Source organism: Urocitellus parryii, chromosome 10 (assembly GCF_045843805.1).
Source record: "Urocitellus parryii isolate mUroPar1 chromosome 10, mUroPar1.hap1, whole genome shotgun sequence".
Taxonomy (NCBI): Eukaryota; Metazoa; Chordata; class Mammalia; order Rodentia; family Sciuridae; genus Urocitellus; species Urocitellus parryii.
This window is the reverse complement of record NC_135540.1, coordinates 38957616-38974105: the sequence shown is the minus strand read 5'-3', so window position 1 is coordinate 38974105 and position 16490 is coordinate 38957616. Positions and strand designations below refer to the sequence as shown.

General features: G+C 33.9%; 1 protein-coding gene across 1 annotated transcript in view; it reads right to left on the bottom strand.

Annotated features, from left to right (window-relative positions):
* The window catches only part of Ccser1 (coiled-coil serine rich protein 1), a 1027931-nt gene that overhangs the window by 545584 nt on the left and 465857 nt on the right, over window positions 1–16490 (bottom strand). Inside the window, exon 8 of the mRNA XM_077803585.1 lies at window positions 280–357. Coding sequence (XP_077659711.1) covers window positions 280–357 — 78 coding nt within the window. The remainder of the gene's footprint in view (window positions 1–279; window positions 358–16490) is intronic.

The following is a 16490-nucleotide window of genomic DNA, read 5'->3' as shown; positions in this document are numbered from 1 at the left end:
TGTATCTTCCACATGTCTACAATTTCACAAACCCAAACGAATGTATTAGAGATGTTGGTTTAAAAACATTAATAACACATTGCTATGCTAGTTGGTGCCTGTAATTATCTTTTTTTAGTTCTGGAAGGTATTTGGGGATTGTTTAAGAGCAAAAGACGAATGGTGTGCCACTAAATCCTGTTAAATCAATGCATAGACACAGCAGCAGCAGAGGTAAATAAGCTGTGGAGGTCTGAATACCAATAAAGAAGATAAAAATGGTTTTACATAGCTACTTACATCACAGCTTAGAAGTTCAGTCTGTGTAGATTTATCTACTCTTGAAGCAAAAGCCTTCTGTAAATGCTGAACTTTTTCCTGCAAAATGAAAAAAAATAATTGTATTGTTGGTAAGTCATGTGCTTCTATACTAATAGTCCCCACTTATTAAAATATGATTAGTATGCAATTCATTATCTTCTCAATGTGTACAGACAGTTGGTGGTTTTCAAATCAGCCTAAATATTGATAGCTTTAATTTTCACGTCACAATTATCCTACCTTAGGTATGTTTTCTTCTTTCTAGTCTAGAAGATATGGAGTCAAAGTCATAGTTGATTGTTGGACACAATTTGCTTGAATCTAAGACCACCTGTTTATATTGTTAGCTGTTTTTTTTTTCAAATTTTTTTAGTTGTAGATGGACACAATACCTTTACTTTATTTGTTTTTATTTTTATGTGGAGTTAGGGATCAAACCCAGTGCCTCAAACATGCTAGGCAAGTGTTCTACCGCTGAACCACAATCCCAGACCCTGTGTTAGCTGTTTTTTCATAACTAAATTGATATGATTTTGTTGATCTCATTTCAAAATATTTAAAATTCAAAGCATTTTCAATACATGAGAGAGCCATAGGATTCAATTTAGTTTGTGTTAAAATTTTTTATGCTTCTTAATTCTTTCTAGGAATCCCTACACATTTGGAAGTCTGTCTTTTAAGGAACTGACACTAACCCAACCCTGTGATAGCTGGATAAGAGGAGGAACACATGAAGGAAGTCTGGGGTTTTATATTTCAAATGCAAGGGTACTAATTCTTGATCCATTTATTTAACTGGATTTTGGTGTGTTGGCTTCTTTTCTCATTCCAAAACCTTTACATAAAATAAAACAGGACCATGGACTTAATTATTATGTAATGTATTTACAGCTGAGAGATTTGTTCTCTCATGATCACATCTCATGTTGGGTTACTCTTCCCCCTGCTACCCTCCTACACCTACTAAAAGTTAAACCTAGTGACTAATAAGTCACATCCCCAGCCCTTAAATTTTGAGATGAGGTTTTTCCCAAGTTGTCCAGGCTGGCCCTGAAATTTCAATCCTCCAGCCTCAGCCTGCTGCAGTAGCTAGAATTAAGGAATATACCACGCGGCCTGGCTTCTATTACCATCCATTTTAAAAAGAGAGAATGCAGCTTAAAAAGTTTAAATTAAGAAAGTTCCCAAAGAATTTGTTTAGACTAGCCTATGTTTAGACTTCACTTTTCCTTTAGGAAAATTCCTTTCATTTTCTTTTCTTCTGAATGCTTAACAAGATAGTTTTATAATACATTAATGATTAAACACAAAACAAAACAAAAAAATTACAATTTACTTTCAATTTTCCCAGGATTTTCAGTAGTTATCAAAAATCTCAATCCAGAATTCCAGTTACATAAATCTCTTCCTTCTCCTCTCACTTTTTCCTCCTTGCTTCCTCACTTGGTTTTCCCTTCCCTCCCCTCCACATCACTCCTTCAGTTCTGGGATTTGCAAGATTATTTGGGATTTTGAATGAATTCTCAATATATTTTAGGTAAACAGAGTTTGTTTTATTGTAAAACATAAAAGAAATATTATAGGTATTTTTAATGTCTCATACTTTCTAATATCCTTAGTCATAAAAATTCTAGTGCAGCTATTCAGACAAAAATGAAAATTAGATTAGACAATTCAAGATGTGATATGAGGTAAAACTGATAAGTGTCTGAAAAACATTAAGTGAAAATGTGGCTGCATTGTCCAAATTAAAAGGAGCAGGAGGGTTGGGGCTGTAGCTCAGTGGAAGAGCACTTGCCTAGCATATGTGAAGCACTGGGTACCATCCTCAGCACCACATAAAAAAATAAACAAAGGCATGCTGTCCATCTACAACTATAAAAGAGATTATTTTTAAAAAATGAGCAGGAGCACATTGTGTTTATTCAGATGTATATTAGGAAGGGTGTTGGAGAAGAACAGGGAGAGTTAAAAAATAGGTACAGAAAGCAGTATTGTTTGCTATCATTGAAAGGTTGCTCAGAAAAGTTTGATTATCTATTTTTGAGGTAGATGGAATCATAAACATCTGAAAAGTAAATTTCCATAAGTATATAAACTTTGTGTATGAATTCGAGAGCAAGAGAAAATAGCTAGGATAAGTTTCCATTATGCTTCACCTCACATTTTTATTGTTAAGGGCTTCTGTCCTAGGATAGGAATTGGAATGGTCTGGTAAAGTTGGCCTCATTGGGCTGAGTAATGAGTCTAAGGAAATTCAAAAAATATAAATATAAAACTCAAATAGCTTCATAACCAATAGCCTGATCAAAGCAAAACAACAATAATTTTAAAAATACCTAATGAGGGCTGGGCTATAGCTCAGTGGTAGAGCACTTGCCTAGCATGTGTGAGGCACTGGGTTTGATCCTCAGCACTACATAAAAATAAATAAATAAAATAAAGGTATTATATCCATCTACAATACACACACACAAACACACACACACACACACACATACATATATATTTAAATACATATATTTTTAAAATACCTAAATAAAAACAATTACATTTAGACACAAATAAACAGACACATTTTCAATCAAAAAGTCATTATCACTCTTTTTTATATATTTGGATTATGTATTATGTATGTATATGTGTGCCATATTCAAATGTGGAGAGTAAATATAAGCTTCTAATAGACAACTTAAGTAACAAAAATTAAAAATTAAAAATTAAAAATCTATACCCATAACAATATATATACTTGTCTTTAAGTTTCCCTTTTCAAACAATAACAATATCATTGGGATTTTTTTCTTACTTAAGATCAATAAAACATATACAGTAAAACAAAGAAAAAAGACTATTATAGTAGTGTCCATGAAAAAAAATTACAAAATGGAAAGAAAAAGAAATTTCACGATGTTATTTTTGATGATGAATTATTGTGTGATCTGAGTATTGAATTTTGAATGTGGAAATTTTGAATGTTATATAATATTGCTACTTGAACAAAAGTTAATGTTTTTTCTCAGCAAATTTCCAAGTTATTTTATTTGAGATTAAATGTGATATAATAACTATTTGTACAAAAAATCTGACTACCATAAATAAATGCATAAAGCTAAAGAAATATGAGTTACACATTTACTTGATTATATTCACATTTTCTTTCCTTCTGTAATCTTTACCACTATAAATATTACTAATAATAATGGATTCCATTATTAGACTGCAGGTTTTATGGCGATGTACCAGCAAAATAAATAAATAAATAAACACATAAATATACATATATATTACTTGTTTACATAGTATTTTCCCACTTTTAAAGAACAGGAAATTTATTCTTAGTAAGATTAAATCAATTCCTAAAGATCATACAAGACAGTAAGTGGATAAAAGATGAAAACCTAATTTTTCTTTCCTTAAACTGTGGTGCCAGGGATGGGGTTAAGGTTCAGAGATAGAGTGCTTGCCTAGCACATGCGAAGCCCTGGGTTTGATCCTCAGCACCACATAAAAATAAATAAATAAATAAATTTATTTATTTAATAAATAAATAAATAAATAATAAATAAATAAAGGTATTGTGTCCAACTATAACTAAAAAATAAATATTAAAATCATAATGATTTAAAAACTGTGGTGCCCTTTCTATATTCTGACTCTGGAAAAGCTTTATAAATATTCTGTCTCCAAATCATATATGCAAAGAAACATACCAAATATGAGATTTTTATAGTTCCTTCACAGCCAATAATTATAGGTGGTTAATAAAGCAGTATTCTTGATATTTACCCTACCCATAGTCTTTTGGGGATCTATTAAGTTATTTTACTTTTCTCTGGAAACACTTTAAGATTACTTAATATTTACTGATGTATTTCCTTTAAAGGTTCCAATTCCATAAAATACCCATTACTATAAATATGATCAGTAATGCACTTTGGAGCATGAGTTACAAATAGAATGACTATTTGCACTATAACACAAAATTGGAAACAAGATGTGAAAAAGCAAACAAGTAAAAATAAATTTTGAAGAGGCATGAAATCCTTCAATAGCAACGATATTATCAGTTTAAAGAAGAGAAAATATTCTGTTTAAGCTTTTAGAATAGGGTCAGGAGTGTATATGTATTATACACTGGGTAGTGATAGAATCTGTCTTCACAATACATGCTTTCCACATAAAAAGTTGTTCTTTAATATCTCTTAGGATTTTTAATTTAAATTTCATCAAAAATATATTTCTATTGAATGCTAGAGGGAAAAAAATAGGTACCACTGACTTGTGCACATTTTACATTTGCATTTGTATCAAGCACATGGCACCGAGAAAGTATTGAAGAGGAGGAAATGTAATATAAACAAAAAACAAGAAAAAATCATGACAAGCTAGTGAAACTGATTTTTTATATTAAGCTTTAATGTTTTTAAATTGGTGCATCATGATTTTACAAAGTAGCAGAATTCATTGTGATAAATTCATATGTGCACATAACATAATCTGGTCAATTCCACACCTGTTACATTCTCTTTCTCTCTCCTCTTTCCTTCCCCAATCCCAATTCTCTCTCTACTCTTCTGATCTTGCTACTTTAATCTTTTTTTTTATTTTATAAATACCATTTTCCCCTTTCTTTCTATCTTTCACATATGAGCTAAAACATCACCCTTTACTTTCTGAGTCTGGTTTATTATGAAAACATATGACCCTTGACTTTCTGAATCTGGCTTATTTCACTTAACACATAGCTCTCAAGTTCCATCTATTTTCTTGCAAATGACTTAATTCCATTCTTTGAAAACTCCACTGTGTGTATATTCCACATATTCTTTTTTTTTTAAAGAGAGAGAGAGAGAGAGAGAGAGAGAGAGAGAGAGAGAGAGAGAGAACTTTAATATTTATTTTTTAGTTTTCGGCGGACACAACATCTTTGTTTGTATGTGGTGCTGAGGATTGAACCTGGGCCGCACGCATGCCAGGCGAGCGTGCTACCGCTTGAGCCACATCCCTAGCCCTATTCCACATATTCTTTATCCTTATATCCATTAACATGCACAACTTGTCTATTATGAATTGTGCTGCTAAACCTGAATATGCATGTATTGCTAAAGCATGATTATTTTAGTTCTTTGGATAAATACTGAGGAGTTGTATAGCTAGGTCATAAGGTGGTTCTACTCCCAGTCTTTTGAGGAACTCCATACTGATTTCCATAGTGGTTGTATTAATATTAATTCCACATCTTCACCAGAAATTTTTATTATTTGTGTTGATGATTGTCATGAAATAATTTTTATCAAATGGCTTTGTCAAATCAAACTAAACCCCTGTCTCTTCACCAAAGACAAGGTCAATTCAAATGGATTAAAGACTTAAATGCAAGACCTGAAACTATGAAATTATTAAAAGAATACAGGCAATATCTAAGGACATTGAAATGGACAAGGATTTTCTTGGACAGGACTCTAAAAACAGCACACTAAACAATAGTTAAAATAGATAAATGGAATTGTATCAAGCTCTAAACCTTTGCCCAATGACTATATCAGAAGTTAATATAGGAAATTATGTGATAATGATTAAACACTGTGGTATGAACTTTGAATCTGAAGGGGAAAATGCATCTGAATTGTTATTCCAAATTGGCAAAATTTGGCAAATAGTAGGTTAAAAATATGCTTCAAATAGCATATTCCTAAATTTAGATCCTAAGTTATGAAGCTTAAAACTTTATGCTTATGGAAAGAGGAATTGTTGAAAATCTTGAAAATCTGACACTAAAAGAGGGTGAAAGCTAACCTTTACAATTTATCACATGAAAATTCACAGTGCTCTGAGTCAGTTTAAAGCTAGAAATTAGGTGTGTCAAAAATAATTTGAACATCATCTTGTAATGGACTTTAATGTCAGTGGTCAATCAAATAAAAAAAGAAAAAGAAAAAGAAAAAGAAACTATAGAGAAAAATCACTGGAACTGGTACTATGACAGCAATGCCAAGGATAAACTCAGGAATGAAAAGGCAACAGTACACAGATACCACTGATTATTTTCACCCACCTTTAATGAGCAGATATCACTGAAAATATCAGTTTAATTATAAAGCAGCACAATAGTGGCCAAGCCAACAAACCTCCTTATACAGAACTTAAAATTTCTGGAAACAAAGAAGTAGGTGTTAAACTTTATTAATGAAATTCAGCCCAAAATAACAAATTCCCTCCTCTTCAACGCTGATAAAGATGTTCTTCAGGAAGCTGGTAGAGAACCTAACCTAAAATGACCTTAAGAATTTGACAAAAGTCTCCCATGAGAAGAACCCAGTGAACAAGAAGAACAAGACTCCTGGACCTAGAAGAAAGAACAGTAAACACCTCTAACCAGACCAGAACAACAGAAAACCTGGAAACTTACCAATCAGAAAATATCTGCAAGTTCTAGCCAGACTGCCTACTGAGTACGGGCTATTCCACCATGACAAGTAACCCGTATTTCCCTCCATTTCTTCTTACTCCAGACAGACTTGAGCCTGTCGCCTTGTTCATGGGCCTACAATAAAGCTCTTTCTTAGGGGACTTTTTACCTAGCATGTGCCAGGCCCTGGGTTTGATCCTGAGCACCACAAAAAAAGGAATAAAAATAAGAACTATTTTCACAAAAACTTGTGCTATAATATTGGCTTCAGTGTACATGCTGCAGAGAGCTCTTGCTTAGTAACACTGATATTAGTTTTTATTATGGGAAATTGCTAATATAACAAAAAATATAGAGCAAATAATAAAAAAGAAATACTATGCAACCATCACTAAGCTTCAAAAATTCATATTGAAATTTAAACAAGAAGTACTGATGCTAGCTGTACTCTTTAATAGCTCACTGTTCAGTAATGTCATCTGACTTGGAAGAAGCATCTTTGTTAGCGGACCCAGATCTGACCATCTCCCATGCCTCCACCTATGTGGACAGGATTCTGTCAGGATTAGGCAAGTGTCCCAATAACAGAGTATTCCTTCCTTCCACATCATATCCAGATATCCAGAACACTGGCACTGAGTGCCCAATTCACAGTATAATTGGGTAAGTCCTCCTAAAGGTCAATTCAAAAATCAGTCATGAGTATCTGGTTGGTGAGGTATGTGGGAGATCACACATGTGTTCATAAGACTTTGAAGGATAGAACCTGTGGTAGACTGAGGCTAGGTATGGCTAGAGCCAAGGTCTGCTCTCTTTATGTTGCTAAGCACCTGTACAGAATGCTATGGAGTCCCTCAAATATGTGCAATTTGAACATTTTTTTTCCAAATTACTAGCAAAGTATATTTGCCAAGAGAGGAGAATAGAGCAAATTTTATTCAACAGGTTTTTAAAGCATGATTTATAACCTTAATATGAAGACACATTCTGTAAACCCCTATTTATAAGGTTGGCCTGGGACTCACCAATGTTAGTTCTGTTACTGAGATGTGCTTTCAGGTGTTTTGGTCAACACACCTCAGGGAAAGCATTGTCAGGTTTTAAAAAGGTGTAGAAAAGTACAATAAAGAGGTTTATTTTATGTTTATACATTAAAAAATGGTCAGTATAGTAAGAGCAAACAGAAAGGTGAAATGTCAGTAAATCATTAAAACAAACACCTGGAAAACATTTATTTTCATTGGATCTTATGATAACTGAGCCAGAAAAACTGCCTGACATCTGCCATCCCCCAGAGACCACTTTCAGACTGGTTAGTAAGTGATTTTTACAAGAAATGAAGCTTAACTCATTACACAGCATATTTTAAATTTATACAATTTATAAGATTGCACAAACTAAAAATATTTTAAAATTTAAGAAGTGTTTAAGTCACTTAAGAAAGAAACAGACTGACCAAATGTAAAATGTAATGCTAATGTCTTTAGAGACAAATTATGAGGAATATTTGTATCTCCATACCCTTATCCAATGTTCTCAATGCAAAGCAGGTGGCGTTTCTTAAAACAGAATTAAACGATGCTTTACATTTCAATTCTAACATTGCTACTCTATTTCCAAAGTTTTTAGAGCACATTGCACTACATATAAACACCAACAAAGTTTCACTAATGGTGGATTAAACAAGTATTTATTTCATTTACTTAGTACTTATGACAGACTAAATCCATTTCTTCTAGTTTAATCTTCTTGTCAATGATGACAAATTTAGAAATGTGAAGGTGCTGGCTTTGAATTAGGTTCTTTAGAGGCTAAGAACATGAAATTTCAGGATAGTAACAGTGGACTTGTAGTCACCAAACAGGAAAACGATGAGGGACATTGTAACTAGGAAACAGCTTGCAGCTTTCATTCTGTCACTGTAATATCTAAGACATCAGTTAATCACAACACTAGAATTCATTTCACAGTCACATCCTCCTTCATTTTATATCCCCTGCCCTAGTCCATTACCTATGTGGCGGGCAAACAGGAGAACAGAGACATGTGCTGGATTAAACAAGTACCACCAATAACTTCTGCTACAATACCCTGTATATGGAGTAAACTCCTCATGGACGGGGAATGTTGTTCCCTCAAAATCTATACCACTTAGAAGCTATGAATGGGATCTGATTTGGAAACAGTGTCTTTGCAGAAGTAATTGAGGTAAATGAATGGATAAATTCATGAATCTAATTTGCCTGGTATGCTTAAAAGAAAGGCACATTTGGAAACAGTAATACAGACACCCAAAAGAGAAGGCTTTGCTAAGACAAGAGGTAGAGGTTAAGTGTACATCTACATGGCAAGCAACTTTTTTTTTTAAGGAGTGGGGTTTATTCAAGTGCGAAGAGAAACAGATCTCTGGCAAGAGCAACAGGAAACTCATTAGCTGGTCCAAAGATGAGCAACCTCAAGAATTTCCAGCAGCCACAGAAGGTGGCTGAGGCCAGGAAGGATCCTTCCCTAGAACCTTCAGAAGAAATGTGGTTCTACCAACACCTTGATTTCAGTATGTCTGTCACCATAACTGTGAGAGAATAGATTGCTACTGTGTCAAGTTAGCCAATGTATGGTACTTTGTGACAAGACTTGCAGGAAACTAATATTCCCTCCTAACTGGTTTTCAACTACACATGTACTTTCTTCATTTCGTATTTTCTGTCAATAATTGCAAAGTAACATGGAAATGTAATTTGAATCAATCTCTTGTTGAAAACCCGGTAATAATTTCCCATTCCTTCTGGTCAGGTGTGGCAAGTGAGCACCACATAAGTAGCTCATTCAAACTGACACAAGTGTCAAATACATAATGAATTTTGAAGAATATCAAAAACTCTCATTAATAAAATATACTGTGAATGACTTTATACTTATTACATCTTCAAATCATACTATTTTGTAAATAGTAATTGAAATGAAATGCACTTGAAATATTAAATTATAGAAGTCACCACCACTTATGGCTTGTTCTATATTTCCATTGCACAGTTTGGCTCCATAGAATAATAAGTTAACCTTTTAGCATGATGTACAATCCCTGCCTCCTATGGCCCTAATGTACTCTGCTAAGTTCACATCATACCACCATTCCATTTGCAAACTTGACTCTCTTCACACTAATCTTTCAGTTGCTTGACTGGACTAAGAATTTTCCCACATGAGGAACTTTAACATGCCATTTTTTCCATCAGGAACATTCTACATATTAAATGTTACCGTCTCAAAGATTTTTTCTTTTTTCTTTCTTTCTTTTTTTTTTTTTTTCGTGGTGCTGGGGATTGAACCAAAGGCCTTGTGCATGCAAGGCAAGTACTCTACAACTGACCATATTCTCCAGCTCCAGAAATAATCTTTTAAAGCAGATTCCCCTCTCTAGATGATTCTCTGTCTTAATATCTCTCCTCTCCCTCTCCCACCCTCCCTCTCTCTCTCTCTCTCTCTCTCTCTCTCTCTCTCTCTCTCTCTCTCTCTCTCTCTCTCTCCCCTAAATGAATTTCCTTTTGACTGGCACCTATCTCTTTTATTCATCTGTTTTTCTATACTTAGTCCAACTTCAGCATGAGCAGAAAGTTCCTTATAGCAAGGACAGTCTATTTTTAGAGCCATAATAACTCCACACTGCTCTAGGTACATTCTGGGTTCTGGGCACATTCTAGGTGTTCAATTCTTTAAGTGAAGAAGTAGGTGAATGAGAGAAGATCCAGGAGCTTTGAGTGGCATCAGAAATCAGTTGGTGAACTTGACATCTGTGGAAGCATTCACTGGCCAGGAGTTAATGTTGTTGAAGTGACAAGTCCAGTAAAACTTCTGGCATTTATATGGCATATAAATTTGAGTAGGGACAGACTGGAAATGAAATATGAGCTAAGAGGTTCTTCTCATAATTCTAGGTTGCACAAATGTCTTAAGCTGAAACAAAAGAAAGGCAGAACAGTAGTATTGGGAGAAAGGGGAAGACAGAAAGGAACAGGTACAAATTTTACATGTGTCTGTGGAATCAAGGCTATAACACCAAATGAGAAAGTCATGCATGGATTACGATTTCTTTTATTTGAAGAGAAGCTTATGTACTCCATTCTCACTCTGCTTGAATTATATTATGAGGAATTAATGAGGTGATTCATCCAATGAAGGTAATTGGGGGAAAATAATAAAAGTAAATGTGTCTTCTAATGGAAATAGGGCCCAGCAGAATATTTGGATACATCAAGTCCCAAACATTCCCTCACTGTCAATATCCTGGTTTGAAAACACACATTCTATTTTTCAGGGGAAATTTCCAATCCCATTGCTCTTATTTGTATGAGGTGACTTCTACAAGATATACACTTGTGGTTTTTATCTCTATCTCTTACTCACTCCTCTTTATCTATAAACTGGTAGATAGATGACTTTGGATTAAAGTAACATGCTTTGCTTCTTATTGATATAACCTATACACAGGATGAAATCTCAGTTTGGTCACTAGCTTATAGATTCTTGTCCTGGAGGAGAGGTCTACAATTTTCTCTTTGTGTCTGCAACTCCAGTGGGTAACTGCAGTTCAAAGAATATACTGGAAGCTCACAGGATTGAACTCTAATCCAGATTTACATTACATTATGTTTTAATGAAGTTTCTCTGAATCTTCTAGTTTGCAATTTGTTCTTCTGTAAGTCAGTTTTCTGTCACTATGACAAAGTACCTTAGATAATCAACTGAAAAGGAGGAATGGTTTAGTTTGACTCAGTTTCAGAGGTTTCTGTCCACAGTTTGTGGGCCCTGTGATTTGGGGACTGTGGAAAGTCATGGCAGTGAGCACATGATGAACACAAAGCCTCTCATCTCAGGGTAGGTGAGAAAGAAAGAGAGGTGAAGGGGCCAGGATCACAATACATCCTTTGAAGGCATGCCTTCAATGACCCAGCTTCCATCCACTAGGCCCTACCTGCTAAGGTTTCTACCACCTCCCCAAAGTGCCTGCCTGGCAATAAAGCTTTTTAGAATTTAGGCATTTGAGCAAACTTTAAGATCCAAATCATAACTTCAGCATTCAAAGAAGACTATTTTCCCCTTTTAAGCCTCAAAAATGTGTGTGTGTGTGTGTGTGTGTGTGTGTGAGAGAGAGAGAGAGGGGGGGGGGGGAGAGAGAGAGTGAGTTTTGAATAATTGGACCTAAGAGAATTAATAGAAATGACCAATACAATAACCGTAAATCCCTAATGCAACCTTGAAAATTCTTTCTATGGAAAAAAAACTGTATTACTCAAAATAGAAACCTGTCTGAAATGACACCCTGAAAATATGGCAAGATTCTTCAAGTCTTTTCCTGATATTTTTATTGAGGAAGATGGACTATAATACCTCACCTACTTTATCACTGCTGTTTAAAAGTAAGACTTCTGTTTTGAAGAAGATTCATTCTGTGGGATTGTGAGCATTTTTATTTTATGGTATTGATTAAACTTCAATGTATATAAAAATTCTCATAATAAACTGTGAAGTGATACAGAATTCTTCAAGGCAGTCACTCACTAACAGTAATATGCTGATGACAGCATTCCAGAAGCACCAGCATAAGGGAGACAAGAAGAAGATCACTAACCACTTGCAGAGTCAGCACAGCCTGACAGGTTGACAATCAGCTAGCAAACAATGATGCTATGAATCAAATTTCACTAGAGAAATTGTGCACACAGATCAAATTTTACTGGAAAGCTCAAGAAGTTCTAACTGCGATGAAATGTATTATCTACCAATTTTCCTTCAACACACTCATAAGCAAAAGTAAAAATATAAATTAAAATAAAATACCACCCTTCATATGTATGTCTAAAGAGAAAAATCTATATAAATCTAAGTCTAGTATGGCAGATATAAAGAGATTGTTTGTGACTAGTGGAATTACTTAGTTGCTTTTGATATCTGTTTATTCATAACAGAAATGGTAGGCAAAGACATTTAAAGCTGAACTTAATTGACTGCAACAAATATTTAATAAGCATCCATAATTTTTATTCATTCACCAGTAATTATAGTACATTTAACTATGCAAATTAAACTGAATTCATTGTTTATATCTGTGCAGATATATAATAAAATTTTATTTTGCTTAATATCTGTTGTGTTATTTTGTACATGGATGACTCTCAACTTATGATGATGTTACATCCCAATAAACCCGTCTAAGTTGAAAAGTTTGTATGTCAAAAAATGCATTTAATTCCCCTCATCCACTCAACATCACATTTTAGCAATACAGTACATTACACTATGGGTTGTTTACCCTTGTGACCGTGCAGCCATCTGTGAGCTGCAATTCACTGCTATTGCTCAGCACTGTGATACTATCATATTGCATACTATTAATCCAGGAAAAGATCAAAATTTAAAGTGCGGTTTCTACTGAACACCAATTGTGTTAGTACCCTTGTGAAGTCAATAAATCATAAGTAGAATGCCCATAAGTGTGGGAGCATTTTTATTTTATACTTGTTATTTAGAGGACACTTTTAGCTAATTGTTCATCGTGAGTCTCTTTTGAATCCAAAGCCTGAGGAGGACACCAATTCACTATGCAGCTAGCTAGTGGAGAAGAGGTGCAGGCTCTGTACAAAGACAGTGACACAAACTCACATGCTCTTGCTGCAGAGGGTGGGTTAATTAAGTGCCCCTATCCTTGCTGTTTCATTGCTTATAGTTCACAGGGTAGAAGACTTCCGATAAGGAAGCACACATTGGTCTACAGTTACAAATTTTCATAAAATATACAAAGAAAAGTGAGCAAAAAAAAATAATTGAGAACTATATTAAACAGAGGGATTGGAAAATGCTTGGGAGTTGGATAATAGGGAGGATTTTTTTTTTTTTCCCCTTGAGAAACCGATGAATGTATGGGATGACTAGAATATAGAAGGGGAGTTTCAGAATTATGATAGGTTCTGCGAAGTACTGGATTTCAGGTGTAGATCAATGGGAAATCAGAGAAGTGTTTTATATGTTTCTATGATATTTAGCCAACATCATTCTGGCTGCTGGATGCAGAAGAAAATCGAAGTTGGAAAGAAGGGAATTTGGATAATATAGTCTAGAAGAAATCTTTTGGCAAGAGGAATAGATTCCTACACATTTTACAGTCATGAGAAAATTAAAAACTAGTAATTAATGACATGAGTAGGTTAAAGAAAAGGGAAAAGCCAAGATTGACTCCAAAGTTCCTATTCTGAACAACTGGGAGGCTGACTGGTGGTGGCTTTTCTGGTATGAGAAATGCCTTCAGAGAGGTAGGTTCAATTGGAGACAGGAGTGCATAGGAAATCAAGAAACAGGACAAACTGAGAATGTAGGTCATTGGGAGATTGTAACTATATTGAAAAGTGAGAAAACTGTAAGACATTTAAACAGGTATGTGGTGGTCTAAGTTGGCTGGACACACTGCAGAGAGGTATAAATAATGCTACTAGCTGGGCTAAGGACACAAAATATCTGTACTTGAATGCATTCATCTTGCAGATGGACATGGACCCACTTGGTTTCTGCTTAGCACTCCACATTACTTGCTTTGTACAAACTTTCCTGGAATCTTGTTCTGCTTTCTAAGCCACATGGCTACTTCCGGAACTGGCAACTGTCATGTTTCATTGACTTTTAGGGAATATACACATTTCCCAAATTGAAATGTAATGTTTTATGGCAATTTTGGTAAAAGGAGTTAGAAAAACAAGTGACATCCCTTTTGTGGCACTTGGGTATAAAGTAATAAAGTCTGAGAATAAGCTATGGTTCAATTTACATTCATGAAAACCAGAGAACCAGATGAGTCTGGTTTCTAAAAAGACAAAAATCAAAGAACAACAGAGAGGAGAGTGCTGATAAAGAAAGTTAATATTATTTGAGTTAATAACAGTTGCCCCTGTGGTCCAGCCTCAGTCTTGTTCTTGGTTTCCTAAGTCACTTCAGTAGTCATTTAATAAGTTCCCATTTTTGTTTAAGGGAGAGCACACTCTCTTTCTGACATACACAGTCAAAAGATACCCAGTCCGGGAAGGAGAAAACTGATTGCAAAGAAATCATAAATTTACCAAAACTCAATAAATAGTGGTAAGATCATGAGTAGCAGTCTTCAAACCAGTTTTGTTTTTTGTTTTAGTAAGAAAAATATATATATTACTTATTTTTTTATAGTTAAGTCTTAAGAATTAAGAAAGCAAAAAACCCCCAAAATTTTAAATATGAAGTTATATGATCAGAGTCCATGTATATCCATATTTATAGTCAACTTACATGTTGACTGTTATCCTTCCTATTTGTGTTCAATTGGAGCATCCATATTATTTTGCGCATAGCTTTTTATCCTATTATTTTAAAACACATTTCAATTTCAAATAATAATGATAGCAACTATCTTAAAACTGAACAATAGATTATAGATGAAGTGTGTTTATTACAGATGCAATTTTTTAAAATATCTCCACATAAGCATATAAAATATATAAAATTAAAAATGAAAACTTTTCTCTTGTTCCCTAGTCTCACAGATTTACACATTCTTAACTTACTTAACTTTGTTTTGCCTACTACAATTTAAAAGATAATGAATCAAAAAAAAGATGAAATTACCTTTAGACACCATTGATGCCCCATTAAAAATTGTAATTAACATACTTCATTTGAGCTCCATTTTTCTTTCTGCTGTACCTCCAATTTTCCCTGGCTATACAATTGTTAATAATATTGTTTTTAGATCTTTTAATGGATACCAATATTTTAGGTGATCTAATTTAGACTCTGGTTCTTGACATGTCTTATTTAGATGGTATCTAGTGATCCTTGATCATGAAAGCCTTATACCCAAGTGTCAAATTTTATTTATAAACATTCACTTTTTCTGATGGAGCTACGTTGCTATACTTTATAGTAAGTCTTGTATGCTTTTTCTATAAATTGATTACATATAAAATGGATAAAATGTGATGATTTTGGAATGTAAGTATTATTTGGGTAATAAAGCAAGTAGTGTAATTGGTCTCAAGAAGAAAATGCAATTCAATTAATAAATAATTTTCTGGGGGCTGGGGTTGTGGCTCAGTGTCAGAACGCTCTCCTAGCATGTGCGAGGCCCTGGGTTCAATCCTTAGATCCTTCAACCACATAAAAATAAATAAATAAAATAAAGACATTGTGTCCAACTAATTATTATTATTATTATTATTATTATTATTATTTTCTGAACAAAAAGAAAATCTTAAGATTCAAGGTTCAATGGACATTCCTTTAAATTTCATTCTCCTTTCCCTTACATGTGAATTTGTAATGCAGTTTTCTGATATTACATTATTTAAATCTTGAGGATATAAGACTAACTTTTGATACACATTGAACATTTTCATACTTATCTCTATTTTTTATTTTTAAATATTCCTTAGGACAAATTGAGGGAGTAGAATTAATCAAATATTGTTTTGAAAATACCTTTCATACTCAGTCTATATATTACTAATATTACTAAATTGTATTCCAAACAGTGTAAGCAAAAATGCTTCTAGAAATGAATACATGTATCAGTTTATCACCTTGCTCCCAGCATTTGATTTCTGTTTAAAATATTGGCTAACTTAGTGAATATGTTATTTCAAGTTCATATTATATTTACATGCCAAGGATGAGTGACTACTGGAGATAACAAGGGGAGTGCCGTTTGGTAGATGTATTTACTGTCATTTTCCTTTTGGTATTTCCCTTCACAACTGTAATA